Raw genomic sequence first — 27,224 nt, 5'->3', positions numbered from 1 at the left:
TGACGCTTTTTATATCCACATATGCTCTGACTAGAGCAGAGAATTAGCTACACTATTTCTATAACACGAGCTTCTGGAGACTAGAATACATGATAGCCTTTAAATGTTATACTTCAAAACTAGAAGACATCCGAATGAATGCTGCACAAATTTGTTGTTCAAAAACTCGGGTTAGCCTAGGTTGAATTTGACGCGTGCATGTATATAGTAATACTAGGTTTGTTTACATCTTTCTTCATGGCGAACCATTAAGAAATTCGAGAAAGTTAAACATCTATTTATCCTGCAAACAAGATTAAGTTTGTAAGAAACCAGTTGAAAGATTTGACTCGTGTTTTTGAACAACGAATAGACACTTCCTGAATTTGCTCGAGTGCACGGCAAAACCGTTATTGTTAGTGGGATGGTTTTCATTCCGGAAGTGACTATTCAGGGCATTCCCACGACAGGCGCGACTTAAAATTTGCCGAACGTCTTGTGCAGAAGACGTTTCAGTAAAATATTGTATTCCGGCAGAGCAAATATATGAAATTCTTCAATGAATGAATCCATCTTTCGATAGCGCTCTATCACTCACTGTTTTCACAAAATGGCTAAAATGAGCCTTTGTAAAAACTGACACAAATTTAACGTTCACGCGCGCCAATGATTCAAAGTCATACTATTTAACTGCGAATGTAACCCCGATATATGACAGTAGTGAGCAAGCGACGGTTTTGAGAACACGTACGTTGACCGGAAGTAAAGTTTTTCAACAATCACAGTCACAATTAAAGTTGTAAACTTTCAGTTCACCAATCACAATCCTTACCCCCAGCCTTTTGATGTTACTCATGCCGTCTCCGTTGTCAAAAACGTCACATGCTTAACTAGTGTTAATGTTAAAAGGGTCCATCATTGCTTTAATTTTTACACAAGTATAAAAACATCACTGGTGCCATCTTCAGATAAGACTCTTAGCCACTCGAGGGGCAGCCTTGACAACTCGCGCCTCAAATTATAGAAAATATTACTTGCTAATATGAAAACCCACCAAAATTCCAACTTGTATGTTTGCATGACAAAATACGTTTTTACGTTACGAATTAGAATCAACAATTGCTGCTGACGAACAATATAATAGACTATCCTATAATAAATATTTTTATAAATTTTTTCATATGTCGTAGACACCCGTAAAATGCGTTTATTGCATAGAAATAAGTCAAATAACTAATAACGAACGATGCTTTATATATATTTTCACACGGTTTTGAGGTTCTGACATAATTTTGACACCACCATGGATATGAAACAATTTCGAAATCCAGGATTCGGCGTTAAAGTCCCAACACAGCTGATGTGCAACGAATATTGTATTTCCCACTGCGACAGCGCCGAAAAAAAATATAAATCCAGGTTTTTCTCGCTAAAAACACATCAATTTACAGAGCAGGATCCAAGATGCCACGCGCGTATTTCATTACATCTGAACTCCATACAGGCACTGTATGCATTTCGCCAATTTTGTTTTTTCTCTGTTTAACACTCTTGACCGCAAATTTCCTCAAAAAAAAAAGCCTATTCGCAATCTTCTCTTCAATGAATTGAAACTCCACTCTTTCGTATATCCATCTACCAGTAAGGTTAGCCTACGGCGGCTTTTGCCTCGTGATTACATTTTGTAAAGATCCTTCGAGGTTGATCGAGGTGTTCTGGGCTTGTCATGTGACTGGTCACCATTCCTCCACGTTCAGGCGATCGAGACGCCCGATACAGACATGGACACCTCGCGGCTTGCCTCGGACACAGTCCTTCTCGAGCTCGTGTCCAGTTTACGGGACATTCGATGGAGCTCTTCGTCAGAATACCTCTCTGTGTTTAGGAGGAATTCTTGAATCTCGGAGACCTGCCAGGATAAACTCTTGTTAGACGCAAGCAATTACAAAGCTAAAACACACTCGCTTTGTGAAATGAGATACAGGTGTGATAGTTTCGAAACAGCTAGTTTTGTATCTGTAGGAACTAGGAACATAGATTGCTTTGAGCAATACAGAAACAACTTTGGAAAATACCTGTTCAAAGTTGTATGATTTTACTTGAAATCTTCGAATTTGGTGCAGAACTGCATACAGCAGCCGCCGTTTGGCGAGATTTACCATGCCGCCATTGAGGTAATCCGGATTACCTTCCGAGATGTATATAAGATCCTTCAAATATACGCCTGCGAAAAAAAACACACAGAAAGAACTGTGAAAAATGTCCTTTATATATGCCATCTTTTGACAGATGTGAACAAGTTGATTTGTTCGGATGTCGAAATAAGAGCACTTGTGCATCAGAACTTTCGTAAATAATTACTCGTTCACATCTATCAAAAGACGAAAAACGATTACAAGAATACAACAACAACATCGCCGTAAGCTTACCGAAGTACGGAACGGCGGGACTTGGGCATATTTTTAAAGATTCCCGATATTTTTTGTAGTTGTCTCTGGAGTCCATGAGGACCTCCATGATGTGGAGTTGGTCCAGGTATCGTTTTGGTACGAGGTCAGGGATGGCCTTACGTAATCGCCGTGCAGGAGCGCTGCACAGGGCGCCCACGCCAATGGCCATCACTGCATTGTAATTGCGAAGCTCTAGACATTGCTGTATAAGGGAATTGGATGTGAGCGGGAATGGTACAGCACCATATATGTATATGCATATGGTATGACATGGTAAAATATGGTGGAATTCGTGGTGGTACATTAGTGGTGATAAAATTTTGTATATTGTAAAGTAGGGGTGAAGATATGGCAAAGTGAGGTATGCTCACATGTGATATAGTATGGTGGAACGGAGGTTATGGTGTTATGTGTGGTCAAACGTGGTAAAATAGGGTTAAATAAGGGTTATAATGTATTGTGTTGTAACATGGGACTTAGCATGGTAGATTGGGGTGTCATGGTGCAATGCATGGTAACACGTGGTATGGTAGGGTGAAATAAGGGGTTACAGTGTTATGTATGGGTGGTAACATGTGGTATGTTTGAGGTAGGGTAACTAGAGTTGTCTGAGTTGATGGTATATAAAGTAGGGTGACTTGTGGTGAACGATGGATATAGTAGATTGGGGTTAACTTTAGTAGAAGATAATATGTTATACTATTAATATCATGTGGTGTAGTGAATTAAAATAAAAAATTGTACGTTCATTCACGTATGGTATGGTATGGTACGGTGTGGTGTGGTGTGGTGTGGTGTGGTATGGTATGGCATGGCATTGCATGGTATGGTATGGCATGGTATCGTATGGTATGGCATGGTATGGTATGGTATGGTATGGCATGGCATGGCATGGCATGGCATGGCATGGTATGGTATGGCATGGTATGGCATGGTATGGTATGGACAATAATTTTCTACCTTTGCAGTCTCAATGAACTGCACCATCATGTAAGCGGTGTCCTGATCCGACTCTTCCTTGATCAAGGTAGCCACGACCCACGAACTCAGCTGATTAAATCGATCAGAAAACAACTCGACGGTCGTTCTTTGAGAATTCTCGTCTCCTTTCTTCCGCTTCTTGTTCGTTCCTTCCGAAACTCTCTGCAAGATGTCTGCCGTCGTTATGTTTCGAAACAGCTCGTGATCGATGAGCGTGATCTGACGCGCTAGCTCACGAGGATAGCTCAGGAGCTCAAGAAGTCTACGTGGTAAAGCAGAAAAAAATTATTTCACCAGCTCAGTTTTACTGGATGGCAAGGAATATACGCGCTTGAATTTTTACTAAATGATTCCAACTGCAGAGGAATCTTCAATCTAGAGTATTGCTAAAGTCGGGATTTTCGAATGAGAGGAAAGGGTAGCCTCTGGTAAACATTGAATAGTTTGGATTTCACAGTAAGATTATCATCATATTTGAGTCGAAGATGGTGATTTCTGTGGAGAGGCATATAGCATGGCCCTTTACGAGCTGGTTCTGAAGGATTTGAGACTAGCAAAAATGTCAGTGATCTAATTACACTTACGTAAATTCGCTGCGGACAAATTCTGCATCAGGAGGACACAGGCAGATCTTCAGCTTTGGGGAGAATATGGGATCAATTGTCGAATACACCTGGTCTTTTCGAATGTTGGAATCGTTGAGATAACTTGACGTGTTTCCCAGAAAGGACTGCTGACCAAATGTCGACTGTGTCGTCACCGAGGACTTCTGTACTGTGGCTACAAAATAACCCCATTTTTTTCAAAACCTTAAACTTGAAACTAATCCTAATCCAAACCGTAAACCTAGTCCTAAACTCGTAAACCTAATCCTAATCTAACTTAAATCTAACGCTAACCTTTTTTTCTAACTCTAACTTGAGCCTAATCCTAATTTAAATCCTAATCTTAACCCTTAATCCCAACGCTATCTTTGACGTAATTTGTGAAATTTTAATATAAACTGTTGCCGGGAAGTTGGATTTGAAGATTTGCGTTAATCCGTGATTAAGTGAAGCTGACTTTGAACAACCATTGGGTCATTGAATGCCGCCCTGTAAAGCTTAAAACTACGCGCTAAAGGTCTGCTAGAAACACTCACAGGCTTGAGATTTTGATAAATGGGATGTTTCACCATCACGTTGATCCAAAGTACCGACACTGTACGCCATAATTGGTACACAAACGTCATCATCTTCCTCGTCTAAACTGTTGACCGCCTGATCCACCGCAGCAACTGTTGCATTTGAGTACATCACCGAGTTCCTCTTTCCATTGCGTTTCACTGAATTTCTGTGCGACGGGGAGGAGTGACGCCTGTGGCGAGGCTCTGATGTTCAAGGTATAAACACAGAAATAAGTGAAATGAAATCATTTATTACGTTGGTTAAAACCGGCCTATCTGAGATGATGAGATCTCAAAATGTTTAACTGTTGAGCCTTTATGAAAAGTTAACTACGAAATCACTAGCCACAGATGGTGTTTCAACCTATCAAACCACCCCATGATAGATAATCAAGTTCGCTGGGCCATAGTTTCTCCAAGGATACAAGCTGGAAACTGTGCTACTCTCCCTCCCCCCAAAGACACAGTGTTGTAACCAGAATGATACTGACCTTCAACCCCTGGTCGCATGTACAACAGGCTCAACGACTTCCATTCATCGTGATTTTGAAATATTTTCGTTGATTTCGACAAATTCTCTAATCTATGATTGATTTCTTCCTCCATCGCTTTGTCACCCCAGTTTCGCTTCTCTTCAGATCTTTTTGTCCAAGGAAGAAAATCTTTTCCGTTTAAACCCTGGAGAACATGGTTAAAATAATGGATTGAGGGGATTTGTTTGTGAATCCTTTGATGTTAAAACGACAAATGTTTCCATGGGGAAGGACAAGGGCGAGGCATCCCGACGATGTAGTCTCGCAATGCAAATTTTATGTAATTATCATTATCAGTATTTCTTAGAAATTCGTTGTTTTCACAGTCAAAGAACATCAAAATATTAGTAGCATAGCAGGATTTAGTTCAGTCTAAGGCCTAGGTTATAATACGTCGCATTTTGGTCGCGTCGAACAATAGTTAATAAGATTATAATGAAGATTAATGAGGTTTATCATCTCATTATCTATTGTGTGAATTGCATTCTAATTTTCCAGGCTGGTTAGTGGTTACGCCACCGGTGAATTCAGGGAAAAGTCATTGAAAACTAAACCATCTTTTTAAGTTTTATAACTTGTGATGTTCTCCTTTTGAGAGGTGCAGTTAGAACTACCATCGATTTGTTAGCAGTTTACTAAAGAAGAAAACCTAGACTGAACCAGTTTCGTCCATCGACAAAGAGAGTAGTAGACTATATGTATGCTAAATGAGGCACTGTCTTACCTCGCAATTGCGTTGATAGACACATTGTTTAATAGTATCCTGCAGCCGTCCACGTTCGATTTTATTTTCACAAAGAAAATGAAAACTTGACTCGGAGAACAGCAGGAATAGTGAACCGTTACTTTCGTCACATTTCCAACCGAGTAAGCTCTTGAGGTCCCATTTTTTCAAAACACTTTTAGTCTTATTATCCAGAACGACCACGTCTTGGGCACTGACTCCCAACAGTCGCCTGTTCGTGTGTGATTTCGTTGTGCAAGTTATCTCCTAAAATAGGGAAGAAATTGTAGCTTCAAATTTGAGCTTAGGGGAATAGTCCTATCAGTTCTAAACTGTTCTTTCTAGAGGTCCAGTAAGGACCATCTCTTATTGATCCAGTGTTACTACAGGAGGAAACCTAAACTAAACTAACTTTATTTACACTGGATAGCTCTATCAGTTCTAAACTGTTCTTCCTAGAGGTCCAGTAAGGATCATCTCTTATTGATCCAGTGTTACTACAGGAGGAAACCTAAACTAAACTAACTTTATTTACACTGGATAGCTCTATCAATTCTAAACTGTTTTTCCTAGAGGTCCAGTAAGAATCATCTCTTATTGATCCAGTGTTACTACAGGAGAAAACCTAAACTAAACTAACTTTATTTATACTGGATAGCTCTATCAGTTTTAAACTGTTCTTCCTAGAGGTCCAGTAAGGATCATCTCTTATTGATCCAGTGTTACTACAGTGCTCAAAATATATTATCTACCTTCACACGAAAGAACTTGCAGCCATACGCGACCATCCCCTGACAACAATCGATGAAATCATGCTTCGCTTTACGCTGAGACGGAGCCTCTCTGAAGATTTGCTCGGCATACACACGAACTCTTTTGTAAACGTTTTTCACTTTATGAAAAGCAGGATTGAGGCAAAGTTTTATACGTGACGTCGAGATCTTCTCCAGATCAACGTCCGTGACAAACACCTTCTCATTTGGCTGGTCTCCCGTCGAAGACAACTAAAGGAGGTTTCAAGGTTAAATTTCAGCAGTATAATGAATGAAAAACGTTTTTAGAGTCAAAAGGGATGTTTTTAGTAAGAGTAGTGGTTAATTTGCGTGGTGTGTGTTTACACACCAATTCGTAATTGTGCCATCATTGTTGACTTTCCAAATATGTTCAGGACAACTAGTTTGTGTTCTTGAAAAGCAGTAATAAACACGGTAGGTTCAAGATGGCGCCTTAAGGCATATTCTGACGTCGTATGCGAACAAAGAATATCGTATATTTTATCAGGGCGTACCTCAATGTACAGTTGCAATGCTGCTAGATATATTGCATCATCGATTTTGGCTGGAAGAGCACCGCTGAGAACTGCCTGTTGGCACTGAAAGATAAAATATGTTTCTCAAACACAAACAGTAAGTAATCTGGGGGATACACTCTTAAGCAATACTGGGAGGGAGGGGGTGGTGAATGTTAGGGGGGGGTAGTGGTTGTTAGAGGGGGTGGTAGTTGTTAGGGGGTGGTGGTGGTTGTTAGAGGGGGATGGTGGTTGTTAGAGGGGGCAGTCAGGTTACATTACACGTAGGTTACATAAAACAATTCTTTATATTCAGTGTTTTAACTCTGTTTAGACACGAAAATCAGGTCATTATTTTAAGACTGCAGATGTGGACCACGGAGCAATTCCACAATGAAAGCCCAACTTACGCTCCTGAAGAGGATATCATGATGACAATGATTCTCCGGTGGCAGTGATATTGATGTGTCCTCTTGGCTGTGCATTAGAAGACTTTCTAGATGTTGAGCACAAACCAGATACGGTCCCTGGCGTGCTGCAAGGTTGTCAATCAAATTACCAAGTTCAATCTAGAAAGAGGTAAAGAGTAGAAACACTGGATCAATAAGAGATGATCTTTACTGGACCTCTAGGAAGAACAGTTTAGAACTGATAGAGTCATCCAGAATAAATAAAGTTAGTTTAGTTTAGGTTTCCTCCTGTTTAGAACTGCATGATAGAACAGTAGTTAGCTTCGTTTCTCAAGCATTACAAACCTGAAGAGTGGAATTTTCCCTGAAATCCTGAGGGAATTTCTCTAACCAAGCCACCCAAATTCTCATGAGAGAAATGTGAATAAAAGGCAGACATCGTGTTTGGTCCTTGAACACTCCTGTTTCTTCATCAAACAACGAATTTATTGCCGGTTCACGAAACCTTAGAGAACCGAAAAATGTACATGTGAGCGACTCAGTAAGACTTCCATGGCTTTGTCTTTATATTAAAGTGATTGGCGGAGCAAACAAAAGCTATATTCACAGCATTTACTGCGGGCAAAGTGCTGCTGAAAAGGAATTTCGTTCAGAACTAATCGCCATATTTGTTTACATTTTTTTAGGCAAAGCCAATCAGAATGCCTACATTTTAAATACTTCATGTAAAATGGTATATATTGTACTTTTTATCAAAATTCACGCATTCTGATTGGGTTACTGAAAATGTAAACAAACTTGCTGATTGGTCTAAAACGAAATTTCCCGCCTTGTTGCTATAGTGTCTTTTCCTACCTGTGAGCCAACAATCTCATGAGGACAATAGGATTGGTATAAGTCGAATAAGTGGCCAGAAAGAACTCGATCACTTGCTCTTCAGTGGCTCTACTCTTCCTCTTCGCTACTTTCATTCTCGTTCTGTTTTTCGGCGTTGGACTAAGCAACGGAACTCCACCCCATAAAGTGATAGCTCTGGTGGTCAGTATCCTCACCAGAGACTCCAAGCTCCCACCCTTGATGTAAGGTTCTTGATTCGGAGACTTCTCTGTGTACAGAGGTCTTGGTTCCTCTTGATCGAAGTCGAAAAGGTAATCGCATTTGTCATCCTCGTCACAGTTCAGGTAGACGAGGGCACGACAGACGTGATAATAAGCTCTGCGAAGAAAAGGATTCATTTTTAGCGCGTGGATTAAATGCTGTTTACATGAGATAGCAGTTGAATCCACGGAAGCCGAAGTCAATTATTTCAGAATATGTTTCTTAGAAGAGGAAGATCAAACCTTGCATCTTTAGGAACACATCTTTTTAATGATTCAACGGCATCAGAGCTTATCAATAGACTATGGTTGCCATCATACATGGCGATATTTGCCAGAGTTACGGCAGCATTGTGAACTATCTCCGCATCTCTTTCCTCCAAAGCTTCCAGGAGCAGGTCCACCGATCTGAAATTAATCGATTTGAAATAACGTTAGTTTAGGTTTGCTCCTATGGTAATAATGGATCAATAAGAGGTGATCCTTGCTGGACCTCTAGAAAGAACATTTTAGAACTGATAGAGCTATCCAGTATAAATAAAGTCAGTTCAGTTTAGGTTCCCTCCTGTAGAAACACTGGATCAATAAGAGATGATCCTTACTGGACCTCTAGGAAGAACCGTTTAGAACTGATAGGACTATCCAGTATAAATAAAGTTAGTTTAGTTTAGGTTTCCTCCTGTAGTAACACTCGATCAATAAGAGATTATCCTTACTGCCTGGACCTCTAGGAAGAACAGTTTAGAACTGATAGAGCTATCCAGTATAAATAAAGTTAGTTTAGTTTAGGTTTCCTCCTGCAGTAACACTGGATCAATAAGAGATGATCCTTACTGGCCCTCTAGAAAGAACAGTTTAGAACTGATAGAGCTATCCAGTATAAATAAAGTTAGTTTAGTTTAGGTTTCCTCCTGTAGTAACACTGGATCAATAAGAGGTGATCTTTACTGGACCTCTGGGAAGAACAGTTTAGAACTGATAGAGCTATCCAGTATAAATAAAGTTAGTTTAGTTTAGGTTTCCTCCCGTGGTAACACTGGATCAATAGGATTTAATAATTCAATAAGAAATTTAGGTGACTCGTGTATTAACACTAAGTTAGTTAAACTGTTAGTCTTACCGTGGTGATCCAAGTTCTCGTTGCATTTTCAAGTGAGTGCTGGAAGCAGCAAGCAAACGTGTCGCCACAAGACGAGGACTGAGTTTTACCGGAGTCTCTTGTTGTGAGCTGATGAAAAGAATATCCTTCTCAACAAAATTACATAAACTGCGGGTGGGTAACTATGGCTATATATAATCTCGATCAATTTGAACTCATCGTCAGGTTGAGTCACCACACAAGGGCATTCTTTCTGCAATAACGTACCGTGAAATTTTTCGCTTCTTTCCAACAGAGGAATCTGCAACTTCTGTAATCCCTGTTTGTAGCGACGAGCTTTCCATGTCGTTTTGATAATGCAAAAGGTTTAGTAAAGGTCCTGACGGGATATTGGTCATGGTGGAATTATATTCACGCTCACACTTCACGTCTTTCAACAGATTATCCAACACTTCTAAACACGTTGTCTAAAAGATATAAAGACTCCACAATCAAAGCAAGGAATACTGTATACACCTGGCCCATATGATTCCCCCCAGAAGAGTTGAAGATTGCCCCAGAAATATGCCGCTAAGATCCTTCAATGAGCATTTTCAAGAAGTACAAACTTGTGTATTTAAAATAAACGTAGCTACCTGCACAGGCTCCTGTGTTTCAGCAAGTTGTAAAACAGTTCGGATAAAACCAGCTTCGGCTGCCCTTCGCCGACTGTCCGGCCCTTCGATCTAAGGAGTTAAAAACACCATCGTGAAACATAGAAACACGAACCTTTTTAAGAGATATTTTCCGAATTTGGTCAGTTGAGTCATTTCAGTGCACATAAATTGCGGTTCGATAGTTTTCCGAAAAAGCATTTTAGGAAGGAATCTTTCCAGATCATTCGCCAGTATAATGGACCATTTGCATAATAGACCAGCTTACGATCTAGGCAACAAGAAGGAAATAAATCACCACAGCTAAAAAGAACATACCGAAATTAGTATAATTGCCAAGTTTGGCCGCAAAATGTCAAGTATTACGGAAAATATAGCCATGCGAAGTAAACAATTTTGTATACTTTTCTACTACGCCCGGAAGCGTTTAACTAATTTAGTTACACAATTCCAGCTGTAGTAAAAAGTATACAAAATTGCCAAGTTCGCATGGCTATTCATTTTCCGTACTTTACAATATTTTGCAGCCAAACTTGGTAATTTTTCAAAATTTAGTATGCACCTTTCGGAAATTCCCTTTTTGTTGCCTAAATCATAAGTTGGTCTATTATGCAAAAGGGTCCATTATGTCCGGAAAATCAGTAAGTACAAGACTAGACACCTACTAAAAAAGGGACGACAGTCAGACTAGCAGTACTGCAATGATCAATTGACATTGAGATAGGTTGAAAGTGAAACACTGAATGTAATATCGCAAAGCATAAAGTACTGGACTAGTCAGGCTAGTATTAGTAGCAACAGTCAACACTCAGTCAGACTAGCAGTACTCCAATTATCAACTGACATTGCGGAAGGTTGAAAGAGAAACACTGAATAAAACATTGCAAAGCAGTAAGTACTAGACTAGCCAGGCTAGTATTAGTAGCAACAGTCAACACTTAGTCAGACTAGCAGTACTGCAATAATAAACTGACATGGAGGAAGGTTGAAAGAGAAACACTGAATAAAACATTGCAAAGCAGTAAGTACTGAACGAGTCAGTCAGACTGGCAGCACAGCAATTTAGAATCGACATTAAGGAGGGTTGAAGCAAAAACAAAGGAGTAAGTACTAGACTAGACAGGTGAGTATCTTTAGGTACTGTAGTAGTAGCCACTCAGTATAGACACTCTGACTAGCAATACTGCAATGATAACAGTCATAAAGTTAACTACACCACTTACACTGGCGAGATTCTTAATCAAGAGTGCCACAGCCTCGGCGACCCATTGTTTCGCTGTGGGTGACCTTGCAAACACCGACAGCAACGATGAAGCCTTTGGTAGGCAAAGATAGGACAGAAGAAGTGGTTGGCATTCGGGATTGAATGATAGTTTTACCAACGAGTTCAGAGCTATCAATATAGGATCATCCTCTTTGCAACAACAACAAGGCGCCATGGAGCCGTAGCAACTGTCTGCGTTTGAGCGTGCTCTCTCACGAAACTAAGGAAAATATAAATAAAATGAAATTCATCGTTTAAAAACTAAGTAAGGAATAGGTTTAGCAAACTAGAGAGTTGAAACAAAGCCTTTTAGCATAAATGGAGCTAATTCCAAACTAAAGTGACCCAGATTTATTGGACAATTCAATTACTTAACTGAAAGTTTAAGAAAACAATGTTTATAGGCTTGATATTATAGCTGTATAATATTTCAAGCCAGCGCAGTCACGAGAGATGTCAAAGTGTTCGTACAACTTACAACTAGCCCCCAAATTATACAGGCATATCTTAATGGTATATTCAAATTCTCCAAGAGATCATAATGTATTCAATACAGTATATACTCTACAAAAATCTTTTCAACTAACCCTCTCTGCCAAATCCTTCCCTTCGTGAGGTAACGGCGAGCCTTCGGAACACCCGAGACCAGAATCGGTTTCTTTCACCGGTGAAACGACGTCTTGAAAACGAACCGAGTCTCCCCGAGTTCTTCCTCTCATCGTTTCAGAGCATGTCTTGCTGTTGTGAAGAATACTCTGTGCAAGAAAACAGAAGAGTTACATTAATGCTTCAAATTGCCTCCAGAAGGATGGAAAAGATTCTATCTTGAACTTAACCACTATGGGCTTGATACATCTGGCCCCAAAAGAGTTGCCAAAATAGAAATGCATTCTGCAGAATTCAATCGAATATAACTTTTGTTGTTCTTTATAAAAAAAGTCGAAGTTTTGTGATTATGTTTGGTTATGAAAACCATAGCTCTGGCATATATTTCTTCAACTTGTAATTCCAGAAATATTGAGTTGTTTCAACCGAGATTTGAGAACCAGTCCCTTCCCGCCATTTCAGATATGATTTGCACAATGAATGGAACCTCTATTTTATACTAAACCATGCATGCATCCTCAACTAATACCAATTCTGTTGCATAAATGAAAGAAGAAAACCTCAAGTAGAAGGTGCCAAACTACTTTGATGATAATTTCATACTGGAAGGTTACAATCGAAAGACAAAAGATTCTATTATACCTGATGAGCACAAACGGTGCTTCTCGTCTCATCTTTCGTGTGTAGGCCAGAATCATTTGAATTTCCAAAGGCCGTGAATGGCTGTATGGTATCGTCTTCACCAAAACAAGGTTTCACAGTTTCTTCTAGCAGACCATCAGCTGGAGTTGAGCTCATCAAAGCTTCGTACGCGTTACCTTCAGCCCACGTGTCGATAGAGCCGATTACAAACGTCCTTTTGTGATGTGCTGCGAGTATGTTTTCATGAAGTTCCCGCGTTTCGCAAGCGCTAAACGGCGCCTTTGCACGAGTATTCGTAGTCGGCGAAGTGAGGTGTCCATTTTGATAGTCTTGGTCTTCACAGCCTGTGTTTACAAGAGATGATTTACCGACAGTCTCTTTGATTTCCTCAGTAGTGCATGCGTTACAAGGAGTCCCATTTACGGCGTCAATCTCATCCTCTTCTCTGAAATTTTCGTCTACAGGACAAAGGTCGAGAGAGTTTTCATTTAAGGTACGCGATAACGGTGCATTTTTTGGCTAGGTTTGGGCTATTTTTTTAAAAACTAAGTCGATTGTCCACCTAAAATAGTTCAACCACTTTCCCGTGTCAATATATAATAAAATGTAATTTTCTTATTGTAAAACAAGGAACGTTAAAAATTTTTCTCCAAGGAAAGGGATTAACAAGAAAGTGTTGGGTGGACAAAACCAGTTCCAGATTAACAACACTTTTTCACCACGGGGAAAACAGCACTCTTAGCGTGTAGGGGGTACCCTTAGCATGGAGGGGGAGTACCCTTATCGTGGGGGAGAGGCAATATCTCACCCACCTGTCGCCTCATCCATCATGCACTTTGCATCCTTCTTCCACTGGAAGCTACCCACATCGAAGTTGGCCGTTAGGCGTCGGCTTACATGACGTGCGTGCTTCATCTGCGGCGATTGATTGTACATATGCCGTAGACTGCCGACGTGAGGAACGACGGAGCCGCCCGAGAACACGGAGTGGCCCGACTGAACCGACTGAGATGAGGTGACAGAATTCGAATGAGACTTCGACGTGTCGGCTGCGATAAACGCCTCGCACACTGATTGAACCAAACGACTTTGAAGTTCCTTCAAGTCCTAGGAAGATATAAACAAGAATTAGGCAATTAATACTACATTCCAGCGCCAGTTTTAGGAAGGGCAGATATTGCTAACCACTGGACACTGCCTCTCTAAAATTGCCTGTGTTTTGGTACAAATTGAATTGAACCTTTCTATTCTTGTTTGCCTTCAATCGTTGTCGAAATGTCCTATGATTCTTCCGCCTCAAAATTATACCCTTATCATAATTGTTCATTCGCAAGCTTGCTCTGGACTTACTGGTAGAAGATCCAAAGGTCGTGTTCCATCAATGGTATTATCACAAATTCTCGCGCCATGTTCGACCAGTATACACGATAGCTCCGTACCACTTGGGTGACCAGCACACATGTGGAGCGGAGTACGGCTGAAAACAGTTTTGAATAAGTTAGGCCAGCCATACGTATACTGGATATAGCTCTATCAGTTCTAAACTGTTCTTCCTAGAGGTCCAGTAAGGGTCATCTCTTAATAATTAGTTTCATCATAAAAGAAAATGCTCAGTTCTAAATTCTTACAATTCACAATCTTTTGCACGAACATTGGCTCCGTTAGCCAACAGAATCTGCGCGATAGATTTGTCTTTATTAGCAGCGGCCTGGTGAAGTGGAGACATGTCATTGGGTCCTTCCCAGTTCACCGAAGCATCTCTACAAAGTAAATATAACGGCCTTGATTACTTTTTGAGTATCAAACAAATACGAGTTGATATACCGCTCAACACTGTGGGGTCAGGGTGATTGGGGGCACACCCTTCTACCCCTGTTCCCTTGGAGCCTCAACGGTACTGGTATTAGTAGTATGCTGCTCAATACTGTGGGGAAAAGAGGTGGTTACACCCTCTACCCCTGTTCCCTTAGACCCTCAGAAACACCTGTGTTACTATACCACTTAATACTGCGGGGCGTTAGGGGGGTTGGTTGGTCACCCCCAATATCCTTGTATCCTTAGAGCCCCCAGACACACCTGTTACTATACCACTTAATAATGTGGGGGGTTGGGAGGGGTTGATTGGTCACACCCTTCCCCCCCCCCCTTTTCCCTTAGACCCCCAGACACATGGGTGTTACTATACCCCTCAATACTGTGGGGGATTAGGGGGGGGGGGTAGTCACCTTGGAGCTCCCAGAATACCAAGGTTGCTATAACGTTGCTATATACTTGTCCTTATCATACCTGTCCAGCAGAAGTTGCACCACCGCATTCTGACCGTAGTTAACTGCATGAAAAAGCAAAGTTCTCCTTGTCGAATCAGCTAAATCGACGTCCACTCCATCATCGAGGTACGAGGAAACACACGCCACGTCACCCCTTAAAAGAGCGGGAAAACAGACGTGTTAAAGTAAGTCTACTTTCAATTGTCAAGTTCTTTGTCATCAGCTGGAATTTACCAGAGATATTTGATGTATTTTAAACAAGTGGTTGGGAGGGAGGTTGTTGAAAGGACGAAAGCAATTATCAACACTGAGTTTTTTAACTTTTTTGTTACAAATTGCTGAAACTGTGTAGAGTATATTTTTGTGCACGTATAGCCATTTATTTTCAAATGCAAATAGGCTAAGAGATTCTAAGACTCAGTTTTAAATTACTCGATTGTATATATTTGCATCCTGAAGTAGTCTTTCCGATTTTGAAGGCAGCATCGCTCCATGGCTTCCTGTACTTTCTACAATCATGCTTTGGGATTTATGGATATCTATGATCACAACAGTTTTGTTCGTAACCGAGCTCAATGCAATTTAAAGTACATTACAAAAGTCTTTAAACTAAGTCGAACAATCTAATTAAGCAGATCGCGTGACCAAAAAAACAGGTCCTTCAAGGGCTAGAAGTTAGATTGGAAAGGATTCCTCGAATGGAAAGGAAAGTCTTTGTGAGGGTGGTTGAACGCAATAAGACTTCAGGAAAATACCGAGTACAAAATCAAGGAGGCATACATGCACCTATTATGTATGGATTGGGTAATCGAATATAAAATGCGAACATAAAAGAAATGCTAATGATTCTTTAGGAAAGCGGAGATAGGAACATGCGTCCTAAAATATAATCCTGATCACTTTAAATTGTGTTCATTTTCTGCTGTGCAAAATTTCGAGGTTTATCAAGAGACGTTTTAGATGTATATATTTCGAGCCACTTCAAAGGTGCATCCAAATTCGATTGTTAGAGAGTTCAAGTTCGATTCTGTGCATGGGTCCTCTCGAAACGGGAAATAGCAATGCGTTTCATTTCTATTTTTATTACTTGAAAGTTGCGGCATTGGTTCTTGCAAACGGATGATTGTGCGGGCCGCCCTGTTTGCGCGAAGTATGCCGTGTTTGTTGTGTGCGGAAATATATTCAATATTAGCATTCGTGTTTGAATTTCGATGACCCTTAATAAGCTCTGCTGATTCCAAGAGCGTCTTCTTTGTTCCTCGTCGGAATTGCTGGTAAATTTTAGGTTAGGTCTTCCGAGATTACTCGGGTCTTGAGGGCCGCTTGTAGCCAAACAATATCACAATGCGTTTACGCAACTTCGAAAATCACGCAAAACGTAGTCTTCCTGTTAATTTTGAAGGTATATCGATGAATATCATAGAGTGAAACATTTCTAAAATCTTCTAAGAGCATGACCAGGTAAAAAATGCCGATCTATATAGAACGTCCATATAAAGCATTGTTAAACGAACTTAACTTATATGCTGAATATTTCTATAAGTTCTGCAAAAACTGTTTTCTCTGGAAACGAAGTAGAATACCCTTTGCAATCTAGTGTTAATTGTGTCACATTGGCGTGTCCTACAAAATGAATGTTGACTCTGACTTTAGGAGACGTATGCAGCAGGGTGAATCTCATGTTTTGATGTTTGAATGATGCATGAATCGCATGCTCTGATGTTTTCTGTGTTTTAATTTGTGCAACAATCTAGTTCAAACCTTGCGAAATGCAATATGGCTCACGATTGCATTATATTGCAAAAGTAAGTATCCTTCAAGCATCACTACAAGCCAGTAACGAGATATTTGCTTGATAATGTAAACTATATATTCGTTACAACGGGCATTAATACACATATTCGACCAACTTAGTATGACTACAGTAAACAAAGCAAGCTATAAAGTTGAAGAAAGTTTGATGCAAAACGTTTCCTTGGCAAAATGCAAGTGCCATCATGCAGGAGTCGTGCAGTTTTGCCGAAGGACAAATATAGCAAGCGTTTCTAATTTTAAATTTCGCGCCTTAATTTTGAGTGTTAAACACTTTGCACCGGACATTAGTTGCTTAAGACAATGAAAGAAGGAAGTGCAGGGTCATTCCGTGAGAAAGCAAGAAATTGAGTAACTTATAACCAGTCAAACTGAACGAGTACAATCATGGCGGGGATCGTGTGAGAAATCTCGAGGATCGTGGGGAAAATTTCGAGGATCGTGGGTGTCGCGCAGTTTTAGTGTATAACATAGAGTGTTTGTCACACGAAGAATCGTGGAAAATGTGTCTCGAGTGACGAGGAAAAGGAGTCGAGAGTCGTGGGCGAAGAAGAGTTGCGAGCGTGGATGCAAACGATATTAACCTTGACATTGCAATCATTGCAAAGTATCCTCCACTATAGCAAAAGTCCTCTCCATGCTCCACGCAAATACACGCGCTAAGGAAAATTAAATTTGGGAGCAAATTCGCCCGGAGCAAAACAAACGAAGGGAATTTGGTGCGTGAAATGGTTTCGTGACTGCTTGAGAAAACACTCGACTTTAGAGGAAACAATGTATTAAATACGATATTTCGGAAATAAAATTCTTAAACACTTGAGTTGAGAGAGCCTATTCAGATTTTTTTTGCACGTAGGTAGCAGTTACACGCACGTAAAGTCTAAAATCATTTAGAAGATACTAGGCTAGGATTGCGTTGACGATTTGGTGTGTTTTTTCTGCGTAAGATAATTTGTATAACAACATACAAGGTTTTAAAACGTATGCGTTCGTCCGTAGAAAAAACGCGACAGCAGAAATTTGCCCTATAGCTATTACCATGCAGCAACAGCAGTCAACCTTATATAAAAAATGCCTAATTATATATAAGCCGAAGTTGAATCTCTGCAATAATATTGAACATCAAAGAGACTTATAGACTTCTGTCAGACGATTGTCGCCGTTCGTGCGCCTAATTCCCTTGAGTATTGAATCTGAACGCTACCCGCGAATCTGTAGATGGAACTAGAAAGCACTTTTCACACGCGACCGTGGGGAAAAAGCGTATAGTTGATGCCGTAAACAAGTTTCTTTCTTAAGAAGTGTGGATAATCTGGCGCCAGCCGGAGTACTATAGAATGATAAGCAAGACTTCTGTTTACCCGATATTATAGACAATGTAGAGCGTTCGTTCCAGTTGAATTTTCACTGCTGACGCCACGTTTAAAGGCAAGGTTTACATGCATTCTAGTGCATGCTGTCAAACTGTTTCTGGGCACACAGTTCAACTCGTAGCTATCTTACATTGATATAAATCCGAAGTTTAAGCGATTTATGTAACTGATGCCAGGGCAGAACCACTGTTCATGTTTTAATGCACGTTTTCTGAAAAAATACGCGCGGCAAATCTTTAAAAACTTAGGCCAGGCTGTGCCTATGCAGATATATTATCACGCGGTAATTTTGAGCTTATAAACCGTGTCTTTGACTTTGTATAATGCGTGCATATTAGCCGTAAGCTTAATCGTTTTACCTTTACGCGCATTAGTATACATCAAGTAGGTGCAAAATGAGGGAAAGCTCTAGAACCTGCAGTGTTTTTAATATAGTTGCATGCATGCGCTGTAAATTTTCGGCTACAATTTCGTCAGGAGAAAAAGGCCGGAGCTACTGTATATATGCGAAAGTTGCAGCAAATTTATAACTGAAAAAGAACTGTTTAGATAAACCACTGATGAAACGTACGCCTATTAATTTATAATCTTGAGCTAATCAGTTTCACGCAGGCCAGGAACAGGTGCTTTACAATAACATTATTTGATGAGATCTTTTAGTTCCAAAAGGTAAAGGATAAAATCATTTTGAAAAGCTTTGGTTCAGGGCAGTGCCATTATTTTTATACTAATTTTACTATTGTACTAATTTTATACCATCAAGAAGCAGACTTGGAGCAAGTCTGCGTGTTCGAGCATTCTGACATTTTTATGGAAAATCGCTCGAAATAGTTTACCTTCGGATTGCGGACAAGACCATATCTATCCTTTCGTCAACGACATCGGATTTCTCGCACATACTACACAGACAAAAAGGAAAACTGCATTCGTAAATTCAACTTTGAGATATAAGAAAAACATGCAGTATGTTGGTTTTGATGACTGAGGGTGTGCTTGGCCAGATTTTGATCCGGCCAAAAACGAAATTAAACTTCACAACTTGAAAGAGCATCTTAGAAATGCGTGTAATTGCAAAGTTTGATATAATGAAATGATGTACAAGGTGCCGGGAAAAAAGTCGTGGATTTTGTATAAATTTTGTAATTTCCTCTCACCAAATACTCTGATCTTCATTCTGTAATACACTAGATGATTCTTCTCTTGATAATTCCAAAAACGATTCCTGCACCACGCTGTTATCAGGTCGTTCAATTTTCGTCAATCTTTGATTGACATCTGTGTGGACGTCCACTTCAATTTGAAACTCTCCTGAACGATGAAAACAAAGATGTTTTAATAACTCTCGACTGATTCTTCTCGCCTCATACAGAATTTCCGAGAAGAACAGTTCAGAACTGATAGAGCTATCCAGGAGAAGTAAAGTTAGTTTAGTTTAGGTTTCCTCCTGTAGTAACACTGGATCAATAAGAGATGATCCTTACTGGACCTCTAGGAAGAACACTTTAGAACTGATAGAGCTATCCAGTATAAATAAAGTTAGTTTAGTTTAGGTTTCCTCCTGTAGTAACACTGGATCAATAAGAGATGATTCTTACTGGACCTCTAGGAAGAACAGTTTAGAACTGATAGAGCTATCCAGTATAAATAAAGTTAGTTTAGTTTAGGTTTCCTCCTGTAGTAACACTGGATCAATAAGAGATGATTCTTACTGGACCTCTAGGAAGAACAGTTTAGAACTGATAGAGCTATCCAGTATAAATAAAGTTAGTTTAGTTTAGGTTTCCTCCTGTAGTAACACTGGATCAATAAGAGATGATTCTTACTGGACCTCTAGGAAGAACGATTTACATCTGGGAGTTATCAAGTAGCAATAAATCAAGGCTCAAGTGAAGGGTCAGCTCAAAACTTGTGAAGTGATCTTGCGTAAATAGAATTATTACAGCACATTCGTACTTGTAGCAAACTACTAAGATCGACCAAGAACAACCCTTAACATAGCTTGGGGCTAAAAAACCTTGCTCTTGCGAAAGAAATGCTTTAGCACACGAAATACTTTCGTGACTATGTAAATCGCAACACTTCGAAAAAAATGTTCCAACACTTCTATTTAAAGCAAATCGTGCGTAAGAAGAGATTTCTGTGCACTTCTGTGTTGAAGAGGTTATTATCCTCGTAGAAATATACAAGAGAGCATTACCGTTCAAAAAGGGCATGCAATTCGTCGCCATAGCGATTCAATTGTTGCTCACGCGATGTGATGAAAACAGACGAATTTACCGAGCGTACGGTACCGTGGGTAGATCGTGCTTGAAAGCTCGACGACTGCTATTTTCGCAAGATGACTTGGGTAAAAAGCTAGGGGTTTTTAGCAACAGATGACAAATTTCGTGCACGCATTTAATGGTTCAAAATTATAATAAAAAAAACCCCTCACGAGATCCTGGACGAGTATAAGAACATTTCCTTTGCAAGATTTTAATTACTTTATTACGTACGCAAAAGAAGGCAATTAGCAAGTCTAGATATATTGGGACATAAAATGAAAAGCTCGAGGCTGTTTAGTGGAATGGGAAAGAACGAGGGGGGGGAGAGGGTAGGGGATGACATGATTGTTAACCCCTCAAATTAGATAGATTCAAACAAGTGCGTAGGTACGAATGTAAACATGCCCTTGTATGGAGATCGGATTTGTGTAAGAAAATCGCACAAAAATGGTCCGAAAAATCGCAAGTAAAGTAAAAAGCAAATTCCGAATAAACAAGACATCTTGAGAATCAAAATATAATTCAAACAAGACACAGATTGAGACTGTAAATTTTCGACTATATTACAAACTCATCTTCTAATAGACTCTGAAGATGACTTTGTAATAAAGTCGAAAATTTACAGTCTCAATCTGTGTCTTTTTTGAATTATATTTTGATTCTCAAGATGTCTTGTTTATTCGGAATTTGCTTTTTACTTTACTTTTTTAAATTGTCGGCTGGTCATGGTTTTTGGTCTAAAAATCGCAAGGGTAACCGTTTACAACCTTCACAAAGTGAAGTGATTTCTGATGCGAATTTCGCCTTTTGGCGGATGAAACAAAAAGTCGTGAATGCTCTGACTTTTCCCTCATTCACATCCATCAAAGGAAGAAAATCACGCATAAATTCAGAACAAATTTTGCAAGCGTAAAAGGCCTTTAGCAAAGGTACTTTTATACAGCACCGTATTCACCAATTACCTTTTCGTTTTACAGTATTAGAGCTTTCACGCGATCTTTCGTCTTGCTTACTTCTGGATATGTTAATGTCGTTCATTCTGTTCTCAATGCTGCTATTGTGGGATGGAACGGGCGACAGTGCAGTGAATTCTACGTGTTTGAACGAATGATGTGTTGGCGGTCTCCGTGACGTTGATTGATTCAATGAATGTTTTTGAGACATGGATGATCTTTGCTGCTCATTACCAGTACCTACAACGCAGAGTTGTCGACTAAAGAAGGATGTCCCTACTTTTGAGGTGTTTGTAGTAGAGAGGTGTCCGTATTAGAGGGGTGACTGCATATTAGAGATGTATGGACATCAGGAGCAAGAGGTGTCTGCGTTGGAGTATCAGAAAGATGTCTGTATTAGAGAGATGTCTGTATTAAAGAGATGTTTGTATTTAGAGAGATGTCTGTATTAGAGAGAAGAGTGCATTAAAGAGATGTTTGTATTAGAGAGATGTTTGTATTAGAGAGATGTCTGTATTAGAGAAATGTCTGTATTAGAGAGATGTCTGTATTAGAGAAATGAGTGCATTAAAGAGATGTTTGTATTAGAGAGATGTCTGTATTAGAGAGAAGAGTGCATTAAAGAGATGTTTATATTACAGAGATGTTTGTATTAGAGAGGTGTCTGTATTAGAAGGATAACTGTATTAGAGAGATGTCTGTATTAGAGAGATGTCTGTATTAGAGAGATGTCTGTATTAGAGAGATGTCTGTATTAGAGAGATGTCTGTATTAGAAAAATGTCTGTATTAGAGAGATGTCAGTATTAGAGAGATGTCTGTATTAGAGAAATGTCTATATTAGAGAGATGCCCGCATTAAAGATTATATGTCATATTGAAGAGATGTCTGTATTAAAAAGATTTACAATACACGTGCAAAGGCTCAAATTTCTTACCTCTACTTATCGTACTGGAGACCCTCGACCATGTCTCAAATTTCTGCCAAGGATCGAAACCAGAGTCATTGTAGTAACCAGTTTGACTCGACCAATCAGATTCAACCGAATTCGGGTGATACAGGGGGGTGTTCTTCCTTCGTCTCATCAGACGCATCTTTTCCTTTCTGTCCCGCAACATCTTACCCAAAGACTTGAACGACAGTGCCACTGACCGAACGACGCTCGATGCCTGGATGGATATCATAAATAAGAATATTTATTAGTTATTATGCAATCGGATTCCTAAATGGATAAAAAGTGTTGTGGTGAGTTTTTTCTATGAGGTCAACGAGATATATTGCTGTATGCATTCAGAATGCACTTGAATTTTCGAAAATATCTTGAAAATGGAATGCAGGGAGGTTTTGCCATGGGCGATTTACGCAAGAAACTTAGGAGAGAAAGATGTACAAATAATTCCAAACCTAAACAGGATGAGTAGCGATTGTCGATATGACTTTGTCGACGGAAAATACAGACAAAGCGAGCATATATAAACAGATATAAGACCTAAAAATTTGAAACCGATCCTAACTGATTTAAGGAGTTTAGCGGGTATGCCTAAGTGTACTAGGGGCTCTTAATTCCCACGATTGAAATATTGCCGTTTTTAAGGGTCATGTTAAGTTGCTGGAAAAAAAGGAAATGACCTAATGTGGAAGAGATTGCTTGAGTCGAATGAGAGGAATTTTGTATGCGTGTTCACCCTCTGGCTAGGGATGTGCATGACTGATGTGCAAGAGGGGGGATTGGTGTGTGGGTGTGAGGGGTACACCCTGGGCCGCAATAGGAAGGGGAAGACACGTTCTCTAGAATGTTTGTGACCTAAAGCACTTGAGAAGGGCACATCAAGTTTAGCATAGTGAGTATACGTTTTAGGTCGATAAATATGGTCAGCGATAGTGGGTAAAGTAAGTTTCGAGCACCGGACATGCCCTCTATCGTACAAAAAAACAATGAATCATCTCTAAAAATTACCAAACGCTGGCATCTCGTTTGTATTTAGAGCACATGGGTATTCTTAAATGATAATGTTGATCGTTTATGATACTGTGTTAAATAGAATATAGAAACAGGTCACGATGACTGCGATGAAACATGGAGCGACCCAGGAAATCCCCCAAACGGTAGTTTCGAAATTGAGCAATAATTATGCCCGTGTTTCGCAATTTTTCAAGGTAAATAGTCAAGGTTTGCATATCGTGGACTTGTTTTGATCTGATGTAAAATCAGAAAAAAATTAGCCTTGAAAAATTAGCAAATTTTGTCCATTTTCATTTTTGCATTGGGTGCAGAAGTTGTCAACCACTTTCGGCTCGAAAATTGTAACAATTTCCTTGCGTAATATACAAAACTTGAACATAATTTGCATTGATTTGCAGTTATTTCTGATAATGACACATTAATAGGCTGTACGTGACGAATTTCAACGACAATCATGACAATCATCAACTTTTTGATGATCTTGTATCGTCATATCGACGAATTATACTTTGATCAAGGACATGACTCATCTTAGCCAGGGTTTTGTCTTTGGAAAGTAACCATATTTTCTCTGTAAAACATGAGACGTTTTAAATTTGGGCGCTTCTCTGTTGACGAGACTAAAAAGAAGAGTGCGCTGTCAGTTGACAGGTAAAAAAAATCGAGGTAAAAAAATCTGCAAGCGATCTCGAAAGGCCATTAACTAATGTAATGCGGAAACAGTACTTAAATAAACATCACTCCGCCTAATTCGTGGCAATTTTCCACACATTAGCTACGGCTAAAAACCCGCTAATGGAAACATATATTTCCATCTGCAAGACTAGAAACAGAAGGGAAAGTGCGTAAAGTCGTATTACATGCGAGTAACAATGGTCAATTGTTTACAAAATCCCCGCCGAGTTAGTTAGAACAACGTCAAGCTTGTGTCTTTATCCAAGGACTAATCTTGACTAAACTCGCGGTAATAAGAATGTGACAGCTTGCTTGAATATAATCCTTCGTACATTCATACACTTAACTGCTAGGAAACAGTTGATATACAAAAGGCCAATACCGTATGCTATCTAGGCAATGTCTGGCTTCGAAATTTGCACAGATATATTCGAAAAAGTATCAAAAAGTTTCACGCCGTACAGTAATTTAGGCCTTTCTGACATTTCGATAAAAAAACAACAATAAATAAGGAAATATTTTGATTTGAGTCTGACAATTCTGCTCATTTTATGCTTGGTGTAGACCAACCGACCGACTTGAGAGGAAAGGGGAAATTGTCCTTGTAAATGTATTAATGATGCTTGTCGAACTTAATAATTTAATGTCGCATGCATGTAAATATTTCTTAATTCACAGATGGCCTGTCTACATAAATATTGCATGAGAAAAATAACGAAGGAAGGAATTATATCACGGATGTTTGTGGTTTGTTCCTAGAAGTACAATTTGTCAGCAAAGATTGTGCAATTTGAAAGTCAGAATGTCCTACTTTCTGACTTTATAATAAATATTTCACCATGTTTAACCATCCATGAAATCCACAATATATAATGGGTTATGGTTTGGGTCTGTCTGTGTTAAAATGTCAGGTTTTCCCGCATAATAAAAAAATAAGTCCAAGGGTAATAACCAAGCCATATTGTGTACAAGTGTACCGACAATGGCTTGGCATATTACTCACTTTGAAAATACTCAAGAGTATTTGCAATTTTGTCAGAATGCAGAAGAGTTGAAGAAGTCCTGCAGTTTGACTGACATGTCAACTGTTACATGAGCTTCCAATTACCTCTTCAATTAAAATCCAGCACTGTTTGTCTACACCAGTAAAATACAGAGCTAGCTAACAAACAGATTTTATCAAAAGATCATCCACTTTGTGAGGATAAGGGCAGGGTGCATGTGGCAAGGGAATAAACACGAGATTCAAATGAGGTGCTCTCGGGAAGCCTTGTGTAAAAACACGGTGATTGCATGACAGAATCTGTTACAATTGTTCGCTGTGTGCGATATTTTCAAGTGCGGACCATTTATGGATGTATTTTCTATTTTCAACCCGAATCAAATGTTGCAAGATCACAACGCTTCTCACTGCGCACAAAAACTGACCGTATCTTTATAATACAGGAAGTTACGAAAATGGCGGTATTTGTTTGCTTGACGTTTGCGCAGGAAAGAAAAGGCAAAAACCGGCGATACAATATGTGTGGTTGAAGAAAAAAAGGGCCAATACGAGTATAATTGCTTGCCCTCCCTAAATGACGCGCATGCATGTGTAAAATTATTTGCGTTATGTAAGTTCGAAATCTGTTCATAGCCAGTCGACCAGATCGGCTGTAACACAAAAACACGGTGGAATTTCAATAGAAATTATCCGCTAAAACAATGTAACGATCAAACAAGACCTGCAATTATGATTTTTTAGTCAAAGCGTGCTATTATCAAAGGAAATGTTCGCGTTTTGTAAAGTGAACAAGTCAACAAGTACAATATTTAAACAATTTCCGAACGCCACACGTAATCCAAGGTCCGAAAAACAAACAAGTTGATATTTCTTTTCGTGGTGTCGAATTTCCCCGGGTATTTTTAAAAAAGCCTCGAAACTATTCGTAATCTGTAAATGTGATAAGGGTAAACTACTGCTGGGATTTAATTTTTTAATAGGCAAACACCGTCGACATGTTATGTTAAAGCCGGGAAAAGACACTGTATCTAGTATAAATCTTGGCCCCCTTGTAGAGCTCCCCTGCGATTCGTTTAATTACACAAGTTTGTTGAAATATAATTTTCATAATATCGGTGTTGTGACCCTCGTGAAAGTTTACAAAGCAATGGCATGGCTCCTTTAGACAATTGACAAAAAACCTAGAATATTTACGCCGTAATAACGCAGGCGGAAGAATTTAATGACAAGGCAATTTTGTATAGTACAAATCGAACCTACCTCGAGGCTCGAGCCAGCTTGAAAAACATAGCAAAGGTGGGAATTCTTTCGAGTGATGTTTAAGCCAAAACACTTATCAAACCCTCTAAGCGATTCCTGTGCACAGAGGGCAACAATATACAGTGGCACGGTAAGAATTAATGCATGACAACCGACTGTGGAAATCTTTAGAACTCCTTCTTTGATTACGAAGTCGACACGGCTAGCTTCGGAGCAGCCTTTTTTAACACGCTTTACGCTTTCCAAAAGCAGTGAAATCGACTGTACTTCGGAGACCTGAGAGTATCCTAAATAGTCCACAATGAAATGTAGCTCTTGGTTAAAAATATTGTCGCCCATCGAACCTGTTCGATTGCGATACGGGTCCTCTGTAAACAAGTTGTCTTGATCAGCCAAATCCGTAGGCAGTACAACATCGCCGTTCTCTTCCCCTTTATCTGACCTCGATCGACTTTGCCTCGTCAGAAATTTCCTAAGCTTCGGCAACATTTCAGCCCTTTCGCAAATAGACCATTTCCCTTTAAAATATCGTGGTCAACTTTCAACTTTCCACAACGCTAACTATGCATATGACTAGCACGTTCCTACTTTAAAACCGCTCAAATCGTACTTTCTCGCTGATTCTCAGCCATATAAAACCGGTTTGGCCATCATTGAAACTCAGGCCATCTGCTCGTTCAATTCTGAGCGTATTCGATTGGAATTCGCGATTTAAATGGCATTTGTTGAAGTTGTTGGTGAAGTTCAGTGCTTTTGTAATGAGA

At 39.6% G+C, this 27,224-nt stretch overlaps 1 protein-coding gene across 2 annotated transcripts; it reads right to left on the bottom strand.

The window, feature by feature from the left end:
• Positions 1-374: 374 nt before the first annotated feature.
• LOC114537691 lies at positions 375-27,224 on the bottom strand. Of its 2 annotated transcripts, none has more exons than XM_028558793.1 (29): positions 26,461-27,224; positions 22,497-22,728; positions 21,570-21,800; positions 19,498-19,651; positions 19,180-19,242; positions 15,178-15,312; positions 14,520-14,651; positions 14,242-14,368; positions 13,704-13,998; positions 12,892-13,349; positions 12,231-12,398; positions 11,603-11,863; positions 10,362-10,451; positions 9,994-10,193; positions 9,748-9,855; positions 8,871-9,035; positions 8,386-8,745; positions 7,876-8,035; positions 7,531-7,689; positions 7,121-7,204; positions 6,585-6,836; positions 5,833-6,099; positions 5,067-5,253; positions 4,552-4,779; positions 3,995-4,190; positions 3,390-3,672; positions 2,409-2,631; positions 2,055-2,203; positions 375-1,888 (listed from the first exon to the last, which is right to left on the bottom strand). In XM_028558793.1, exons 1-29 carry the CDS (start codon positions 26,947-26,949, stop codon positions 1,733-1,735), a joined length of 6,012 nt encoding a protein of 2,003 aa, XP_028414594.1. In that variant the 5' UTR covers positions 26,950-27,224; the 3' UTR covers positions 375-1,732. The 2 variants fall into 2 exon arrangements, with proteins under 2 accessions (XP_028414594.1, XP_028414595.1); XM_028558794.1 differs by having other exon boundaries at positions 12,892-13,235.

This window comes from Dendronephthya gigantea, unplaced genomic scaffold (genome assembly GCF_004324835.1).
Source record: "Dendronephthya gigantea isolate DGI-Jeju-01 unplaced genomic scaffold, DenGig_1.0 000162F, whole genome shotgun sequence".
NCBI lineage: Eukaryota > Metazoa > Cnidaria > Anthozoa > Malacalcyonacea > Nephtheidae > Dendronephthya > Dendronephthya gigantea.
This window is presented reverse-complemented; position numbering and strand designations above follow the sequence as displayed.

Bases quoted from the DNA above. Each gene is read 5' to 3' on its own strand.
- LOC114537691 (XM_028558793.1), bottom strand. From the start codon at position 26,949: ATGTTGCCGAAGCTTAGGAAATTTCTGACGAGGCAAAGTCGATCGAGG. The intron at 19,652-21,569 runs GTAATTGGTGAA...TTCATCGTTCAG, and splicing joins TAATACTGTAAAACGAAAAG to GAGAGTTTCAAATTGAAGTG. The intron at 9,856-9,993 runs GTACGTTATTGC...TCTTTTCATCAG, and splicing joins AAGAAGCGAAAAATTTCACG to CTCACAACAAGAGACTCCGG.